The 20122-nt window shown below is 40.2% G+C and overlaps 1 protein-coding gene across 2 annotated transcripts in view; it reads right to left on the bottom strand.

The window, feature by feature from the left end:
• LOC140728157 (protein FAM117B-like) overlaps nucleotides 1-20122 on the bottom strand; it is a 231214-nt gene that overhangs the window by 50176 nt on the left and 160916 nt on the right. The window contains exon 5 of one of the 2 annotated variants that reach the window (XM_073046414.1): nucleotides 3789-3932. In XM_073046414.1, coding sequence (XP_072902515.1) covers nucleotides 3789-3932 — 144 coding nt within the window. Of the gene's footprint in view, nucleotides 1-3779; nucleotides 3933-20122 lie in introns of both variants that reach the window. The other variant, XM_073046413.1, reaches the window with a different exon arrangement.

Consider the following 20122-nt stretch of genomic DNA (forward strand, 5'->3'; position numbering starts at 1 on the left):
ACAGAGGGGCTACTGCACAGGATCAGAAAAGACTACAGAAAGTTGTAAACTCTGCCACTCTATCATGAGCACTAGCGTCACCAGCATTGAGGATATCTTCAAAAGGCAATGCCTCAAAAAGGCAGCATTCATCATTAAAGACCCCTATCATCTAGGACATGCCTCTTCTCATTATTAACATCAAGGAATTGTACAGGTGCCTGAAGACACACACTTAATGTTTCAAGAACAGCTTCTTCCCCTCTGCCATTAGATTTCCAAATGAACAATAAACCATGAACACTACTTCAGTATTTTTTCTTCCCTTTTGTACTACTTATTTAATCTTTTTTATATATATTTCTCATTGCAAATTATAGTTTTTATTATGTATGGAATGTACTCCTGATATTGATTCTAATTCTAATTTTTCCTTCAACAGCTGGTGTCATACACAACATCCTTTCCCAATTAGCTGGGCAGTGGGAAGTTGGGTGGTATAAAGCCAAAATTATGTAGGAATCTAGCAGCTGATTGCAATTCAGTAACTATTGATGGAAAGATTTTTTTTGAAGGGAGAAATTATTTCAACTATGACAGTCTATATAGTTGAATATTATTCCAATACCTACTGACCAGGGTCAAACAAAGCTAGAGTGGCATTCAATGGCCATGGGATCTTAGTCTACTTCACTATTGAGTAACAGGAGTGGGCAGGAAGAAATTGGAAATAATAAGCATATGCCTAAAAAAAAGGTATAAGGCCACTGAAGTGAAGGCACTCAACCCACTGAGCACTTCAAGCATTTTTTTGGTTTACTGTCAAATTCCAAGCATCTATAATGTATGGCATTGATATTTAATATTAATTGATGAACAGCAACTCTGTAGCAAACTTTAATATTTCACCAGTGCCAATATTATATGTAGTATTCTGTCTGAAATAATGAGCAATATATTTCTAATTTGCATCTATAATTAAAATGTTTAAAACTGTCACTATTCTGAAGTGCAGCAAATGCAGAAATAGAGAAGGAAGGATTTTGTAGGATTTTCCATTCAAGGGCTTTGGTGTTTCCATTGGTATTCCCTACCCACCACTGAACACATCTACAAGGAGTGCTGTCACAGGAAAGCAGTATCTGTCATCAAGGACCCCCAATACCCAGGCCATGTTCTCTTCTTGCTGCTGCCATCAGGAAGAAGGGGCAGGAACCTCAGGACCCACACTACCAGGTTCAGGAACGGCTATCATCGCTCAACCATCAGGCTCTTGAACCAGATAGAGGGATAACTTCGCTTCACTTCAGTCACCCCTCACTGAACTGTTTCAACACTTTCAAGGACCCTTCATCTCATTTTGTCAATATTGACAGTCAGCTCTCATCCACGGGGGATTGGTTCCGGGACCCCTCACGGATACCAAAAAATGTGGATGCTCATGTCCCTTATTTAACCTGTGTCAGTGCAGTGGACTTTAGGACTTGGGATAGCTCCGGACCTTATTTAACCTGTCTCAGTGTTGGTGGACTTTAGGACCCAGGGCAGCACAGGACCTGCCGCCCTCAGTGTTTCTGTTCCGTTGATGGAAAAAGATCACGATTGAAAATAAAGAGGACATAATAAAGCGATCGGAAAGAGGTGAAACGCCATAGGTCATTGGAAAATTGTTAGGCTACAGTCGGTCAACGATTGGGACAATTTTAAAGGACAAGCATTTGCTGGAGAGAGAACTTCCGTTTTTAAAAAAAAATGGATCCCAATCAGCAGTAACCTACACACATCCTCCCGTATACTTTAAATCATCTCTAGATTGCTTATAATACCTAATACAATGTAAATCAGGGGTCACCAACCTTTTTTGCACTGTGGACCGGTTTAATAATGACAATATTCTTGCAGACCAGCCGATGGGGGGTGGGGGGGGGGGGGGGAGATGTTAATCACGTCTGGAATATAGGTGATTGGTCAACTATAAGTCACTTATAAGTGGCTAATACACTCAATTTTGTTTTTAAAAAGGGTTTATCTAAGTCCGGTCACAGTCCGGAAGCGACTGAGCAAGGAGTTCAACAGGGTGCGTGCCCTCCCCCCTTGTAGGTAGATAGGATCTCTCAGCCGACAAAAGTTTGGCTCGAGGGATGACTTTCAGTAGATCGCAGCAAGGTAGCTGCTCTGCTACTTATGAAACCCCGAGCCCAAATTAAGTCGTCTGCAAATATTTTGGCACTGGGTTCCCCACAAACATTCAGTGCGCTAAACAGGTTTGGAGGCGGCACCCATCTGTCTGTGCTCCAGGCCCGTAGCAATGGCTCTTCTTGCTGGCCGTGTGAGGTGGCTGGTTACCTAACGCCAACTGGTGATCCCTGGTGCTAGGGTATCACTGCGTTTAGGCGACTGATGACCTCGTGTGGGTAATGACTTCATGTGCGTAATGACCTCGCTTGCATTCAAGTTCAACAGTGGATGTGACAGGGGATGAGGAAAGGTGCAGCTGACTCATATCACGGCCTGGTGGTTGGGGACCACTAATGTAAATGCTATGTAAATAGTTGTTATATTGTATTGTTTAGGGAATAATGACAAGAAAAAAGTCCATACATGTTCAGTACAGATGCAACCATCGTAGCTCTTCTGGGAATGCTGATGCCGCCTCGGCATCAGCTGATCCCGATTCTCCTGTGATCTTTAAGTTCTTGAGGCTTTAGCGGTTTACATAGAAAGCCAGCCATCCCTAGCACTAACACTTCCACAAATTTCGGCTTCTTTCTGCTTTATTGTGCGAATGCTCGATTCGTTCTCACCAACTTTACGGCCTACTTCGGAATGCGACATGCCACTTTTCAAAAGATCTAATATTTCTAATTTCATGGTGAGAAATAACATTTTACGTTCCCTCGAGGAATTGCTTTGACCACGTAATTGCTTTTTAAGAGCCATTTTCTCACAGAAATAAAGTAGCAAACGAACGAGACATGAGATTAACACAAGTGCTGGAAAGAGAACTTTCATGTTTTCCCGCTTTGCGGTTGGTTGAATTCGCACATGCGGAACTCGTGGATAAGGAGGGCCGACTGTATTGCTTATTTTTTGTGTGTGTTTGCACAGTTTTTTGTCTTTTGTGTATTGGTTGCTTGTCTGTCATGTTGGGTGCAGTCTTTCAATGATTCTATTGTGTTCTTTGGATTTACTGAGTGTGCCTGCAAGAAAACAAATCCCAGGGTTGTATATAATGATATGCATGTACTTCGATAATAATTTTACTTTGAACTTTGGAAGTTGTTAATTTAGAAATTTAAAAGATATTGTCAATGGTGATTGAGTTCATTATTAGAGTTCAGAGAAGACACATTGAGTTAAACACAATAGTTTAACTGGCGTCAATTCTAAGCTCCTTAGTCTGGAGATACATCTTTCAAAACCACTACATATATACACACACAAAAAAAAACAAAAACTGATATAATAAACTGAAAGATAACACGTGATTATTTGATTCTATGATCTAATTTTGGGAGTGCTTTTAGTACCTTAGAATTGTATGAAAACCAGGCAAACTAAGTTAAACTTCAGTCCCCGATCTTTCAGTGTTATTCTGCCTGGACAAAGCTCAGGAAAACAATTGACACTGTACCAATTCATCTTGAGCCAAGGAAAAGAGTGGTGCTTGGACAAATCTGAATATTTTACCAACAAAGCAAAATTATGATTTACGTACTAAATAATGATGTACTATGCATTTACTCATTCTGAATAAGGACACTACACCAGCAGAGGGCACTCTGGACAAAAATACTTACAACCATCACCTGCTCCTCTTTGTCCCCACTTTCCTTGATGATAATCCTTTCAATCTCTTGGTTAAGACCCTCAACACTGTTGCGGAAACGAGGAACACTCGACTTTGAAATAGGAATTGTTACTGGAATCAAAATAGTCTTTGGAATGGGTGCCTACAAAATAAAAGAGAGATGTAATGATACATCAATAAAGAGGAAACTTCACTTTGCAAATTAATAGATTAATATAAAATTAGTAAAAATAAAACACAAAATGCAACATCTTGTTTATAATGACCAACTGGTAAATGTTTGGTTAATAAGTTAACCACATCCAAACATTAATACTTTAACTTGTACTTTAAAATGTGCTTACATATATTTTCCTGACCTCTACAGTTCATTCACCCACACACCATACTTTGTCTAGCTTTGTATACACTCCACTTGTGGTACAAAGAACCTAATCTTGTATCATTCCCACCTCCTACTTGGTGGGAGGTCCTTCGGCTATATTTGGTGTTACTTTTCAATCCCCTGTACCATTGCATGCTTTTGACTTCTCGTCTATCTTTTCCATTACTATTCTGTATTAACTCTCTGACAAGTACCCCAAGGACCACCAATTACATCATCAACAGATATGGGTCAAGCTTGAACACCTGCCACTGATATTGACTTCCACCTATCAAACATCTCTCAACCCTTCACTATGCATAGCTATAAACCAAGAGATCCTGTAGATGCTGGAAACAAAAAGTAACATACCCAAAATGCTGGAGGAACTCAGCAGGTTTTATGCAAGTCTGTTGGGGTCACCTACTGTATCCAGTGTGGCATCCTCTACATCAGTAAGACCTGACGTAGATTGGGGGACCGCACTGTCAATGAGCTTCACTCCGTTTACAATAGGAAGGATTTACCAACCATTTCAATTCCACTCCACATTCCCATTCCGGCATGTCAGTCCATGGTTTTCTCTACAGCCATGATGAGACTACTCTCAGGTTGGAGGTGCAACACCTCATATTCTGTTTGGGTAGCCTCCAACCTGATGGGATGATTCTTTTTAAAAGATATATAGCTTTTTACAATGAAACTAAGATTTCTTGCATCTCAGCAAGTTAAACAGATGAGCCATGTACTTTGTATTTCATCGAACAAGCCACACAACTTTACTTGGTATGCATTAGTAATTTCTCACACCTCCCCCTTCTCTTTTTCCATCCCAGCTTCACTCTTACCCCTTCTATTCTCCTCACCGCCTATCACCTCCTTCAGGTTCCCCTCCTCCTTGCCTTTCTCTCTCCTCCTCTATCAGATTCCTTCTTCTTCAGTCCTTTACCTTTTCCACTCATCACTTCCCAACCTCGCACTTCATTCCTCTGCTCCACCCACCCACCTCCCCCCTCACCTGCCAGCTTGTGAGGTCCCCTACCCTCACCAACTTTATTCTAGTTTCCTCCCCCTTCCTTTCTAGTGCTGATGAAGGGTCTTGGCCTGAAACGTTGACTTTTTATTCCCCTCCATTGATAATGCCTGACCTGTTGAGTTCCTCCAGCATTTGTGTGTTAATATGCAAACCTATCTTTGTTTAAAAATTTAGAGCACAGGGGCAGAGTTGGTACAACCCAAGCACTCTGACTACCCTATCCAAGACAACAAGCATTGTCTTGTCCCAGTCACAAGCATTGTGACACCCTGATCCATTCTCATCAAATTTATCCACCTCTCCAGCCAGTCTAAATTAGAGCCAGACCATAAGCAGTTTCCGCAGTTTAACTTTCAGTTGTTTCTGACATCACATTAATTATAATAATGATAATTTAAACCCATTTTTATGCTGGTGTGAGAATTAATTGATGTAATGTCACACAGTAGCAGGTATCCTTTCTCCTGCTGAGATGGCACTTGACTCAATTAGTGTTTATCATGAGGTGTAACTCCACACTGGGATGCCTGACATTTTGCTGCTCATAGGCATTATTTGAGCAATTACAAATAGAGAAAACTGTGGTAACTTCTACTTTACAAAAAAACTACTACTTGACAACTTGATGGCCAAAAGAGCATCTTTATCTGGGACGGCAAATGGTATTTACAATACAGAGGCTTCCGGGTACCTCGTGCGGCATGGGTGGACGAACTATATACAATGCATACTGGGAGTAAAAAAAGCAGAAGTAAAGACTCCACCAACCCCGAATCCCACCTCTTTCTACCCACAGCTTCCCGATTAGTATTAACTTACTTTTAATAATACTCACATTACAACAAAAACCTCCTGCTGCAAAGCAGGGCAGAGCAAGGTTATCACCTCTGCAAGAGCTGAAAATAGTTAAGCCTTTGATGCTGTCCCAAGAACTCCTGTAGTAGAACATAGAACTTAGAAAACCTATAGCACAATACAGGCCCTTCAGCCCACAATGCTGTGCCAAACATGTACTTACATTAGAAATTACCTAGGGTTACCCATAGCCCTCTATTTTTCTAAGCTCCATGTACCTATCCAGAAGTCTCTTAAAAGACCCTATCATATCCGCCCTCCATCACTGTCGCCAGCAGCCAATTCCACGCACTCACCACTCTCTGCATAAAATTTAACCCTGACATCTCTTCTGCACCTTAAAACTGTGCCTCAATACTAAGGGCTCTCATGCCTTAACGTAGGGATTCAGTTCTTGTCTCATTTTGTTTTACAATATATCTTATGGTCAGACTTAATTTGGAATTAATAAATTAATATGGAATTGTGTAACTGTTCACTCCACCCTGCAATAGTGCCTCTAATCTGCTCTGCCAGTGAGGGGACAGAATGTTGATAAGTTCATTACTTATCAGTCTAAAATAAGTTGGGCACATCATTTTTACAGGGCATGATGAGGGATTGCCCCACATTTTCAGAAGAGGAAGAGGTTTCCTAAATTGATTCCTCAAAGAGTAATCTTTTGTGAGAATTCAATTAGTCGAACAGTAACCAGTCAGTAATGTTCTGTTGGAACAGTATATTGTGCTGCTGCCTCACAGTTCCAGTGACCTGCATTCAATCCGAACTGCCACTGCTGTGTGGAGCTTGCATATTCTTGGTGACTGCACAGGTTTCCCCTGGAAGTTCCAGTCACCTCCCTTATCCCAACAATGCACTTGCACCAAGGTGCGAGAAATTACTGGAAAAATATAGGTGGTAGAAAAATATGGCATAAGAGAGAATTGGCTATAGTGAATGTAGAGGAATGAAAGTGATAGGATTAGTCTGAAAGCTATTATAGACTCAATGGGCCAAATGGCCTCATACATTCTGCTTTTGTTAGCTTCTCCATTCAAAACCAATGTGTTCTAAATATTTTGTTTATTTCCTTGAATGCACAGTTACCTTCCAAATTTATGTATATATTCATGTTTTGATACTTGAAGCAACATCAACAAGGCTATTAACGTTAATAAGTTCAGCACAGAGTGGATGGGCCAAAGGGTCTGTTTCTGTGCTGCAGTAATATTATACTCTTAATATTATTAATGATACCTTTTGTGATTGCAACAAATGCTGAACATTTTTCCTGGCTGTTTCCAAAGCTTCAATATAATCTTAATAAGGTTCATATTGGTCCTTGATTAATAAGGGCATCAAAGGTTACAGGGAGAAGGGAAGGGAAGGGAATGGGGTTGAGAAGGATAATAAAATGGAGCTTAGTAAAATAGAGGGATATAAGTAAGCCTGGTAATTTCTAAGGTAGGGACGTGTTGGGCACAACTTTGTGTGCCAAAGGGCCTGTATTGTGCTGTAGGTTTTCTGTTTTTAAATCAACCAAGATGGAATCAACCAAAAGCAGACTCAATGAGTCGAATGGCCTTATTCTGCTCCTATGCATGCCTTATGGTCTTACATGTTGAATATACTGATGTCCTCCATTGTTATGCCACCATTTTGCAACAGGAGAATTTGATCATACTTGTCTTAGTCCATTCTTAGCTATTTAGTCATGGTTTGTGATGGATTCCTCATTTGCTTCTCACAGATTTACCATTAACAACATATTGCATCGACGAAGCATCTTAACGAGCTGATAACTATCGTCATTAAGCCATTTCAACTCACCCAGCACAGACATTCCCCTTTGTATGTCACCTCCTTCACCCAACTCTTCTACTGAAAACAAACTCATACTTCTCTCTTTCCCAGTCCTGACAAAGGTTCGGACCTGGAACACTTGCTTGTTCTTTCTGCAAATGGCTCACAGGTTTTTCCAGCACTGGGTGTTCAATTCAGATTGCCCTTAGCTGCACTTTTTTCCTGATTTTCATAAGTACTATGTGATTTGGACTTTCCTATATTTAGCTGGATGCAATCTTTATTCATCCAGCACCTGATGTCATGCCAACAAAATGACAGCTGAATAGGTTACGGGAAGACAATGATGGTGCTGGGTGGAACATGCACAAAATACTGGAGGAATTCAGCAGGCCAGGCAGCATGAATGGAAAAGAAGTACAGTCGATGTTTCGGGCTGAGACCCTGACCCCAGACCTGTGAAAGGGTCTCGGCCCAAAATGTCGACTGTAATCTTTTCCATAGATTCTGCCCGGCCTGCTGAGTTCCTCCAGCATTTTGAGTGCGTTGCTTGGATTTCCAGCATCTGCAGATTTTTCTCGTTTGTGAATGGTGCTGGGTCGCATCAGAAAATTGTGTTTTCTGATTGCTAAAGCTTTGATGAAACGGGATGTAATGAACTACACACTATAGTGGATTTCTCCTTTGATTTACTGGAAAGTCACATGGCCACCTGCATTTATTCTTCAGGTTCAGGCAAAAACAGAATGCAGAAACCTTAAATAATAGGATAAAATGCTAGAAACAGCCGTTCAGTCAACACCAGTAGAGCTAAAATGTCAATTCCATTTCTCTTTGAATGGTTTGTATGTAAGTGCTAAATATTTCTGTTTATATTTTTACAGTTCTTTCCTGGTGTGATGTTTTCAGCATCTCACATTTATGCACATTTTAACAAAAACGAGAAGTCCTCATGTGTTTCATTCAAAGCAGTAGCACCGGAATAACAGGATATAAATTTACACCTGTAATAGCACGATTTGAATAGGGGAATCAATTCCATCTCACAGTAGTTAATCTATCTCCAGCAAAACTGTGCCTTGGTTTCTTGACCATGAAATGCCTTGTGTAATGGGAAGCCGATAAACAGCAAACGTGAAATATTGCAATTGACACAACAGAAATCATAGAACAGAAATTTCAAAAAACCAAGCACTTAAATAAAAATGTTTTTGTTCCAAAATTGTAATTACAACATTTGATTCTTTATAACCCTTGCCTATAATTGATGCAAGAATCAAACCATCATGTGAATTGTAACTGGTTGCTTGTACAAAAAAAACATTAGATAATCTCAAACAACCAATCAGGACCTTAAAGAATGACCTGTTCAAAACAACCAGCCACATCAGAAATACATCACATTGTGATAGAAATGCTTCTACATTGTCCTTCAATACTCTCTCTGAAAAAATATCACATTTTGACAGCTAAAAACATTTGTATTTCTCAGATCAAAATTCATTTAACTTAATAACTCTAAATTACTATAAAATACATGAATCAACTATGTAGATTAAACAATTTCTTCCCCAATCTTCAAAAAACAGTACAACAAAAATTTTGAAATATAAAATACATTTCCCTAATGCTCAAAACATGAAATGCATTAAGGATAATGTTATTAGCAGCATGCAAATATCTTAACCAGTTACATGTAATTTCCCCAGTAACACCTTCTCCTCCTCAATCCAAGATTCTTTACAAATATTTCCAATTTCTTGTCTAATAGCAATTCCCTCACCTCCTGCATTAACCTGCTTGCAGCCATTGCAAATGATAAATTTCACAGCCTTCTGGCGAGTCCTCTGACAATATGAACATCCGCACATTCCAGAGATGTAAATAGCCTGGCTGGCGCACCTCTCTCCTGCAGCATGGAGTCCTCTGGTCAATAAACCTCCATTTACATATCAATGATGATCCAAGTTTTTGTGGCTTTTATAGAAAATGTGCTCTGCATTTCAAATGACCCTTTTTATTAGCTGTTTTACTTCACTAGTTCTGCACAAAGTGCCATGTGCCTCATGGAGCCTGCCAGACTGCAGACAGCATGAACTTTCTCTTCTGACCAAGCAACCCAGCCCCCTCCATCAGTAGCCGTCACGGCAGAGGTGCTGTAAACCCTTTTTACCTACAGCCAAAACACGCACTGCGGGAATTAGGGCCACTGAGGACACAGAGAAAAGAAGATCTTTTATTGGCTGGAGTCTGATGAGCATCCTCCTCCATCAAGGCTTCAATCAATCGCAGTTCACCAAACAGTTCTTGCAACAGCCTGATTCATTTTAACCCCTTGACTGCTGCAAAGGATGTTTGTTTTTTATCCAACAGCCCTTTTGGACAATATGCACTAAAAGTCATCTTCAAATATATTCAACCTCAACAGCACCATTAATGAATTTCAAGAACAGAAATATATGAACATTTTGTTATCCACATTCTCAAACAGTAAAATAAACTAATAACAAACAAGAGTAAATCGGCAGATGCTGGAAATCCAAACGACACACACAAAATGCTGGAGGAACTCAGCAGCCCAGGCAGCATCTATGGAAACGAGTATTGTCGACATTTTGACTGAACTAATAACGTGGTTTCCCCTCTGGTGAAGATAGCAACCAAAGACCAGTTCTGAACGTACAAATGCAAAAATTCATTATAAATACAGCACCCATCAGAGATTATTGGTTGCAAGTAATTTTGCATTTTAATATTGCTCCTCACCCAAAATCTGTGAGGGTTTAGCAGATTGTGATAGCTTTTCACATATTAATTATAAATTCAGTATTTTGGAGCACATCAGTGCTGCTTTATTAAACAGAAAATTGGTCTCTTGCTCCCATTCTTTGTCTAATGCGATGCACCAGCATGTCAAATTTACAATGCACAATACTGAAACGTGGACAGGTTACAAGACTTGGCAATAACAGCCTAAGCAGTACTGCATTCAAAAGCAGATATCTGTGCAGGTATTGGCAGCTGACTTCCATCTGCTAATAATATTGAAGCTCACTCAAAAATCCAAGATTTTGACACGCAACATGGAAAACAAGAGAAAATTACAAGACGTCAGAATATGGAACTTGCACATTACAAGTTACAATTAGTAGTCAAGACAATGCGATAAATTTCATCCCAATAGGAATGGTGAAATGTGAAATACATGGAAATACCTAACAAGTCAGACATCTGCGAAGGGAAAAACAAAGTTAATATTTTAAGTTGATGACCTTGCTTAAAATGCAGTATCACATACAGCTTCCTGGAAGTTACATTTAATTCTCTATTGAATTTTCCTTGTTCAAAGATGTAAGAATGTGTAACTCTCAGATTTAATTTGTTCATCAATATCCTACAAACCTTACAATGCATCTTCAAACTGCTGGACATCTTCAAACATTGTTTCACAACTAGGAATTCCCTCGAGCTACAAATTAGGAAGACATGTTATAAATCCTATTTTCTTTACATTGACCTCAATTTTCAACTTAAATAACTATATTCAAAACCAGATGATGAAGCCCTGCCATGCTCCTCTATTCCGTTTCAAAACTCACCTTCTGTCAATCACTAAGACAACTCACCTCCACGTCTGCAACACTCCCCAGTCACACTTCTTCCTCTGTCCTCCTGACAGTCCAATTTTCCATGAACTGCCAGTGATTTTTCTTTATGTCCTCCCTTAAATTTTACCTCATGGTTGGTACAGTATTGTTTTTAAATTAAAAGATTGAGGATACAAATTCTATTCCCAGACACAACACAAAATCTGAATTGACATTCTTGTGCTATCATTGAGGAAGCACTCCAGAGTTAGAGGTATTAACTTTCCAATGGTTACATCATGCTTTGATTTTTGGTGCCACTACTGTGGTAGAATCTTCCCAACCCCATAACAGTTGAACAGATTACCAGATCGGTTCTACAAGTCTAATTGTTAAACCAAGGCCTTGAAAAAAAATCGCTTTGTTTGAAACTGACGAAGAACATAACAGTTTAGGATGTTCTACATATTATTCGCCCCTCAGCTATCATAGAAACTGCTGATCTGATCACTTATTTACTAGATTTATGGCACCTGCATGATCCGGGATTGACTAACACCATTTCTTCATTTTAGAACAGTGAGTGCAATTCAAAAGTTACTTCCTTGGCTGCAAAGAGCCTGAGATTGTGTATAGAGTCAGAGATCAAACAGGCCATTTGGCTCATTAAGTCTGTGTTGACCACTGACTCTCATTTACATTAATCCTAAATTAATTTTTATTTTATTTCACAACTTCTCCCAGATCCTACCACTCAACTGTACACTAGAGGCAATTTACAAGGGCCAGTTAATTTATCAACATGCACGTGTTTGGCAAGAGAACCAGAGCACCGCAGAAAACCCATGCGGTCACAGGGAGAATGTGCTCCATAAAAACACAAGGTCAGGATTGAACCCAAGTGTCTGGATCTGTGAGACATTTGGGTTCAATCCTAGCTGCACTACTGCAAAAGACCACTTTGAAAAGCAATGTTATTCTAATTTATATTCTAAATAAAGCCCATTCTTCTCAACCTAAATGGAGATTCTAGCTCCCAAAGTATTCAACTGTATTTGTTACATGTACATCAAAACATAGTGAAATGTGCTATTAGGATTTTTACACAACTTTCAACACCTCTCAGTTGCATTCTTCAGACTTGCAACTCAAACTATGTGACAGCAAAAGCTTCCCAAATTTTGCCCCATTTCTTATTACCTATTTCTTAAGTCTTTAAGACTTTATATTTCTGCTTCTTTGAAAAATTCTTAAAATCCAAATATGTAACAACAATTTTAGGTCATCTGCCCTAACTTTCCATCCTTATAGTGTGATCTGTTTTTACATTCTCCCCTACCCCTGCCTTCCCAAGTTTAATGGTGCTCTCCCACCTTAGCTACCAACCTTCTGCTCCCTCCCCCAACCTCTTTTGATGCAATGTTTACCAAAATGCAGATAATATTAAAGACATTTCATACACATGCATTTCCAGTTCAATAATGCTTTCTCTAGCATCCAGGTACAAATAAGACCTAGGAGCAGAATTAGGCCATTCAGCCCATCACCTGATTTATTATCCCTCTCAACCTATTCTCTTGCCTTCTCCCTGTAACCTTTGAGACTCTTATTGATCAATAACTTATCAACCTCCTTGTGTCATCAAAGTCAAAGATGAATTTATTGACGTATGCGACGTGCCATAAAAGACTTAACTGCAGCAGCACCACAGCCACATAGCATCATATAAGCAGCAATCACAAGAAAAACATAAATAAAACACAATTTTTACAAGAATGCGCAATTAAAACAGAAAAGGTCCTTTTTAGTGCAAAGTAGTTTTCAAGCATTTAAAGTGTTGTTTAACTGTAGTGATTTAAGTATTTTCAGGGAAGTAGCTGTTCGTGAGCTAGTGGTGTTGGACTTCAGCACATAAGTGAACACTACCTCCCGCACATAGGTAGGTGCAAAAAGATGGTATGGCCCAGATGGTGGAGGTCTTTGATGATAGATGTTGCCTCCTTTGGTGGGAAGGAATGAGCCTATGACCTATTGGGCAAAGTCTGCTGCTCTCTGCAGCTTCTATGTTCCTGTACCAGATCATGATGCAACCAATACATCTTTCAACACTACAGATGTAGAAGTTTATTACAATCTAGAGATTCTAACTTGACATCACCCAGATTAGAAAGCACAAACTGCCATTAAAAATCTCATAACTGATAATACAATTGGCAGTGTTATAATAAATGCAATCATTTTTCAAGACATTGGCACTGACTCCAATCCATGAATTCCAAAATCTTCTAATGATCTACAGAGAAATATAGTTTATTGTTGATACACTTTCACATAGATTTTCAAAAGGAAATCACACCATATTTGATACTGAAACCATCTTGCCATCCAAAATTGGCAAGTAAAGTTCACTGTGCTGAATCATAATCTTCAGACCAGTAATGTATAAAAAAAATATTCTTTTGGTTATAATCTACAATTTTAAAGACATAGGAGTGGAATTAGGCCAGTCAGCCAATTGAGTCTGCTCCACCATTCCATCATGATTTATTAGAGATTTTTATCGACCCCATTCTCCTGTTTTCTCCCTGCAACCTTTGATGCCCTTAGTAATCAAGAAACGATAAACCTCTGCCTTAAATCTACCTAATAAATTGGCCTCCACAGCTGTCTGCGATAGTGAATTCCACAGATTTATTATCACTAACAATACATGATGATATTGTTGATTTGAGGCAGCAAGGCATAAAAATAATTATAAGCTGCTAGCAGTAATGAGAAGAGAGAATGTACCAGATGATGAGGATCCTCAATGATGGATGCCACCTTCTTGAGGAACAGCCCTTTAAAAATGTCCTCGCTGGTGGAGAGGGTTGTGCCTGCAATGGAGCTAGCTAACTCTATAACAATCTGCGGCCTTTTTCGATCCTACATATTGGTGCCTCCATGCCAGACTGCTGCAACCAGCCAGCATGCACTCCATCATGTACAGGTGGCCCTCATTTTCCGAACGTTTGCTTTACGACAGCTCACTGTTACGAAGGACCTACATTAGTTAACTGTTTTCGCTAGCCGAAGAGTGTTTTCATTTTTATGAAAAAAGGCAGCGCGTGCCCCGAGCAGCCAAGCTCCTCCCCCGGAACTACATTCTAGCTGCCATAGCTTAAACACGTGTCTGTGAGCATCTGTGCTTTATCTCAATTTATTTCGTGCATCCGTTAGCAAGATGAGTTCTAAGGTATTGGAAAAGCCTAAGAGAGCTCGTAAGGGTGTTACGCTTAGCGTAAAACTGGATGTAATTAAGCATTTTGATCGTGGTCAACGAAGTAAGAACATTGTCCGTGTGTTGAAATTGCCTGCATCCACTATTCGCACTATTTACACGCACAGTGAAAGAATCTTGAAAGCTGCTGATGTTACTATTGGTTCTGCTCGTAGCAAAGTGGTCTCTTTTAATCGGCATCCAATAATGGATAAAATGGAAAGTCTATTGCTTGAGTGGATTGATGGGTGTACAAAGCGTGGTGTTCTGTTGTTATATTATACTCAAGGAGAAATCAGTCTTTTTAATAAGCTGAAACAGAAAGCACTGGACGATGCTGATGAAAATGTTGTGAAAGTGGAATTGCAGAAAAATATTACTTAAATTTTGAAAGGGCACATAGGTTTAGGGCATATTTGCAGGATGGTTTGAGTGCTTACAAAGAATTGTATGATAGAAAAATGCGTGAGGCTAAGCAGTCAAGCATAGTCATTTTTCAAACCTTCCACATCAGCCACAGCAGACGACTAACCTCGACCTTCGACATCGAGGCAGACAGACATAGAAGACGTTAGCGACCAGTCTCCCGTACCTCCCACCAGCCCAGCCTCAGCCTAACACACCATCAGAGTACTCGCTGTCTTCCCGATTCCAGTAAGTGAAACTACACTGTACATATATTATTTCTACTTTATATAAGCTGTATATTTTTAATGTGTTATTTGGTATGATTTGGTAGGTTATTTTTCGGGTTTGGGAACATGCAAAAACTTTTCCCATATGAATTAAAGACACTTCTGCAAAAATGGAATTTAAAGGTAGTCATGGGTGGTCTGATCGATTTTTGAGGCAACGGCAGCTTCATAGCTTAAAGGTTACTGGAGAAGAGTGCTTCCACCGAGAACACTTCCATGAGATTTTCGCTACGCTTGACCGTGCTGCAATGATTGTAGAAAAGTATTTCTACTTTATATAGACTGTGTATTTATCATATCATTCCTGCTTTTACTGTATGTTAGTGTTATTTTAGGTTTTATATGTTATTTGGTATGATTTGGTAGGTTATTTTTTGGGTGTGGGTACGCTCACAATATAAATTATTGGAAATTGCTTCTTCGTTTTACGACATTCTAGCTTTCATAGGAATGCTCTACCTTTGGATAGCAGGGGAAACCTGTATCTCTAGAAATTTGTAAGAGTCTTTGGTTACATATTAAATCTCCAAACTCCTAATGAAGTATAGCCACTAGGGTACCGCCTTTGTGATGCATCAATATGCTGAGTCCAGGAGAGAACCTTTGAGATGATGATGCCCATGAACTTGAAGTTGCTCACCTTTCCCCAGCTGATCTCTTAATAAGGACTGGTGTGTGTGTTCTTCTGACTTCCACAATCAATTCCTTAGTTTTGCTGATGTTAAGTGTGAGATTGTTGTAACACCAATCAACCAGCCGATTTAGCTTACTCTTTGTCATCAACTGAGATTCTACCAACAGTGGTGTCATCAGTGAATTTATAGAAGCTGTGTCTGGTCACATAGTCACGAATATAGAGACAGCAGAACAGTCCCAGTTGCAAAGGGAAGTTCAGAGGCACAGGTTTTGAATCCTGTTGGTTACTACTGAGGGGATGATAGTGATGTAATAGATTCTAGATATTCCTTAGCAATTGCATGACTATTATTACAAATTATTAGAAAACAACAACTTAACTTCAAGCTTTGATTGCTTTTCACTTTACTATGTTTATGTAGACAAATTTTCCAGAGATGCTAGAGTATTTTCAAGCACAACTTGACAGAGCTAAAAATGTATTATGATAAATGACTTAAAGTGTGGTTCAAGACGGTTTCCTTCTAAAATAATAAAGATGTATGTCTTAAAAAGGGGGAAAATGGAGAATACTTGGTAGGGAATTAAAGAATTTAAAGCCCAAGGAGCACAAGGCATGGTTGCCAAAACTGCAGAAGGGAATATGCAGAATGTTGATTTGAACTAACAGTCTGACCAGATTAGGATCCAAAAGAATCCTGAAATCCATCCACTTTTAGATCTAGAATACCCTTCCATTACCTCTACAAATCTCCACTGTTACCTTTGCCTTTACAACTCTCATTGAAATCTCTTTCACCAAAGCATCATCGCTTCAAATATCTCTGGAGACATAAGACACTGCAGATGCTGGAATCCGGAATTAAAAAAACACATGATACTGGAGGAATCTGAAGGGCAGGCAGCATTAATGGAGGGAAATGAACAGTTGATGTTTCAGGTCAAGTCTTCAATTGAAAGGTAGATGGGAGATACCAGTACAAAAACAGAAAAGTGTGGAGTAACACCTGGTAAGCGATAGGTAGATTCATGTGAAGAGGTGTAATAGGCAATTGGAGGAGAGTGAAAGTAATGACAGAAACTGGCAGTGATAGGTGAAGATAGGTGAATACCTATCCAATTTAAAGTAAAATTGGATAGGTATATGGACAGAAAAGGAATGGAGGGTTATGGGCTGAGTGTGGGCCAGTGGGACTAGGTGAGTGTAAGCTTCGGCACGGACTAGAAGGTCCGAGATGGCCTGTTTCCGTGCTGTAATTGTTATATGGTTATATGTTGGGAAATGATATGAAAGGAAGGTGAAGCATTGAGAGTAGTACAGGTAATGAGCAGATGGAGTGATGAAGGAGGGGGAAAGAGAGGGTGAGGGGCATTGAGATGAGTGTAGGGAGAACTGGGTAGATATAAAGGAAAGAAAAAAGGGACAGAGAGGGAGCAGTTTACCAGAGGCTGGAGAGGTTGAGACAGATTTCAAGGATCAGTAAGTAAGGCAGGCAATAGCATGGCAGGCATCAAGGAAAGACTGATGAATAAAATTGTATTTATTTTGTTGGAAGAGGCCTGACAAGAAAGGGTGAATCAGAGCATGGATAACTGCATTGGATAGGATATTATATCCATTACAGAAACATAGCTAAGGAGGGATAAGACAGGCAGCTAAATATTCCAGTCTACAGGTATAATAGATAGGACAGAGGTATAGAAAAAAGAAAGGAGGATTGAATTTCTGAAAAAGGAGAAGGTCATCTATTGTGATGAATTACTGAGAGATCACCTACTGCGGCTGTATGGGTGGAGTTGACAAATAAAAGGGGGTGGTCAACACACACAAAATGCTGGAGGAACTCAGCAGGTTAGGCAGTATCTATGGAAGAGTACAGCCAATGTTTTGAGCCAAAACATCTTTGGCTGAACACTTTTCCATAGATGCTGCCTGGGCTGCTGCTGCTGAATTCCAGCATCTGCAGATTTTCTCCTGTTTGTAAAGGGTTGGTCACCTTGTTTGGATTTTAATTTAAGGTCGCTAATAGGTAATGGGAATTAGAAAAAGAAATATGCAAGAAAATGGAAGAAAGTTGCAAGAACATCTTGCTTCTGTCCACTTCCTTTCCGGTCCTGATGAAGAGTCTCAGTCTGATGGTGACTGTTTATTCTCCCCCATAGATGCTGCCCAACTTACTGAGTTCCTCCAGACTTTTTCTCAAAACTTCCAGCATCTGCAGAATCTTGTGTTTAAAAATAATCATGCTGTCATGGTATAGGAACTTAACTTTCCTAGTATAGACTAGGGCTGCAATAGTGCTAAGGGGTTAGAATGGTCGTGTTCATGAAAGTTTGCTCAGGTAATACTTAATGTATCCTACTTGGGAGAGAGCAAAATTCGAACTGTTCTTAGGAAATCAGGACTAGTGGTTGAGGTGTCAGTGAGGGAGCTCTTTGGGATCACGGATCATAATTCTACTAGATTTAAATTAGTTATGGAAAGAAACAGATCTGGTCCACAAGTTCTAAATTGGGCAAAGGTAAATTTTAAATGGTATTGGATGCAAACTTGCAAAAGTTGTCTGGAAAGGGTTCCTTAGCAAGTGGAAGGTTTTTAAAAGTGAGATCTATATGTTCCTGTTAAAGTGAAGGGCACGACTGGTAGGAATCTTGAATAACAAGGTATTTCAGTCAAGAAAAAGGAGGAAGAAGACAGAATTAGGTGGGGGAAGGGAAGGAGTACAAGCTAGAATGTGATTGTGAAGACAGGTGGGTGGGGAAGGGGGATGAAGTAAGAAGCTGGAAGGTGATAGAGGGAAAAGAAGAGCTGGAGGAGAAGGAATCTGATAGGAGTGGACTATGGGAGAAAGGGAAGGAGTAGGGACACCAGAGGAAGGTCAAAGGCAGGTGAGAAAAGAAAAGGGAAGAGGGGTTGAGTGGGGAATTAAAGAAAGGGGAGGGGGAACTACCATAAGTTGAAGAAATCAATGCTTATGCCATCAGGTTGGAGGCTACCCAGACAGAATATGAGATGTTGCTCTTCCAACCTGAGAGTGGTCTCATCTGGGCAGCAGAGGAGGTTATGGACCGACATTTTGGAATGGGGATTAGAATTAAAATGATTAGCCACCAGAAAATCCTGCTTTTTAGGGATGGAGCAAAGGTGCTTGAAAAAGCGGTTCCCAATCTACACTGGTCTCACCAACATAGAGGAGCCTGCATCCGGAGTATTGGATAGAGTAGACAACCCCAAAAGAACTTGCAGGTCAAGTGTTGCTCACTTGGAAAGACTGGGGCCCTGAATGGAAGTGAGGGACTAGGTGAATGGGCAGATGTAGCACTTCTTCCATTTGCAGAGATAAGTGTCAGAAGGGAGATCAGTGGGAAGGGACAAAGGGACAAGGGATTCATGGAGTGAACGATCCCTGTAGAAAGCTTAGACTGGCAGCGGGGGTGGGGGGGGGGGGGAGGAGAGATCAAGATGTGTTTGGTTGTAGGGTCCCATTGAAGATGGTGAAGGTTGTGATGAATGAAGTGCCAGTTGCAGAGACTCATGGGGTGGTAGGTGAGAATGAGTGAACCTTTATCCCTGCGAAGGTGGCGGGAAGATGGGGAGATGACAGATGTCTGGGAAGTGGAAGAGATGTAGGTGAGGGCAGCATCAATGGTAGAGAAATGGAAAATCTGTTCTTTGAAGGAGGAGGACATCTCTGATGTCCTGGAAAGGAAAGCCTCATCTTGGGGACAGCTGCAGTGGAGATAAAGGAATTGAAAAATGGAAGAGCATTTTTACAGAAGACAGGGTGGTAACAGGTATAGTAAAGATAGCCATTGGAGTTGGCAGGTTTATATAAAAAAAATTAGTGGACAGTCTGTTTCCTGAGATGCAGACAGAGATCGAGAAAGGGGAGACAGGTGAAATAGACCAAGCGAGTTTAAGAGCAGGGTGGAAGTTGAGGGGAAAAGTTAATGAAATTGTTGAGTTCCACATGGTTGCACAAAGCAGCACCAATGTAATCGACAATTTAGCACAGAAAGAGTTGGGGAGCATTACCAAGGAAGGCTTGGAACATGGACCGTTCCACGCAGCCAACGAAAAGACAGGCATAGCTGGGACCCGTGACTACACGTGAGAT

Source organism: Hemitrygon akajei, chromosome 5 (genome assembly GCF_048418815.1).
Source record: "Hemitrygon akajei chromosome 5, sHemAka1.3, whole genome shotgun sequence".
Classification (NCBI taxonomy): domain Eukaryota; kingdom Metazoa; phylum Chordata; class Chondrichthyes; order Myliobatiformes; family Dasyatidae; genus Hemitrygon; species Hemitrygon akajei.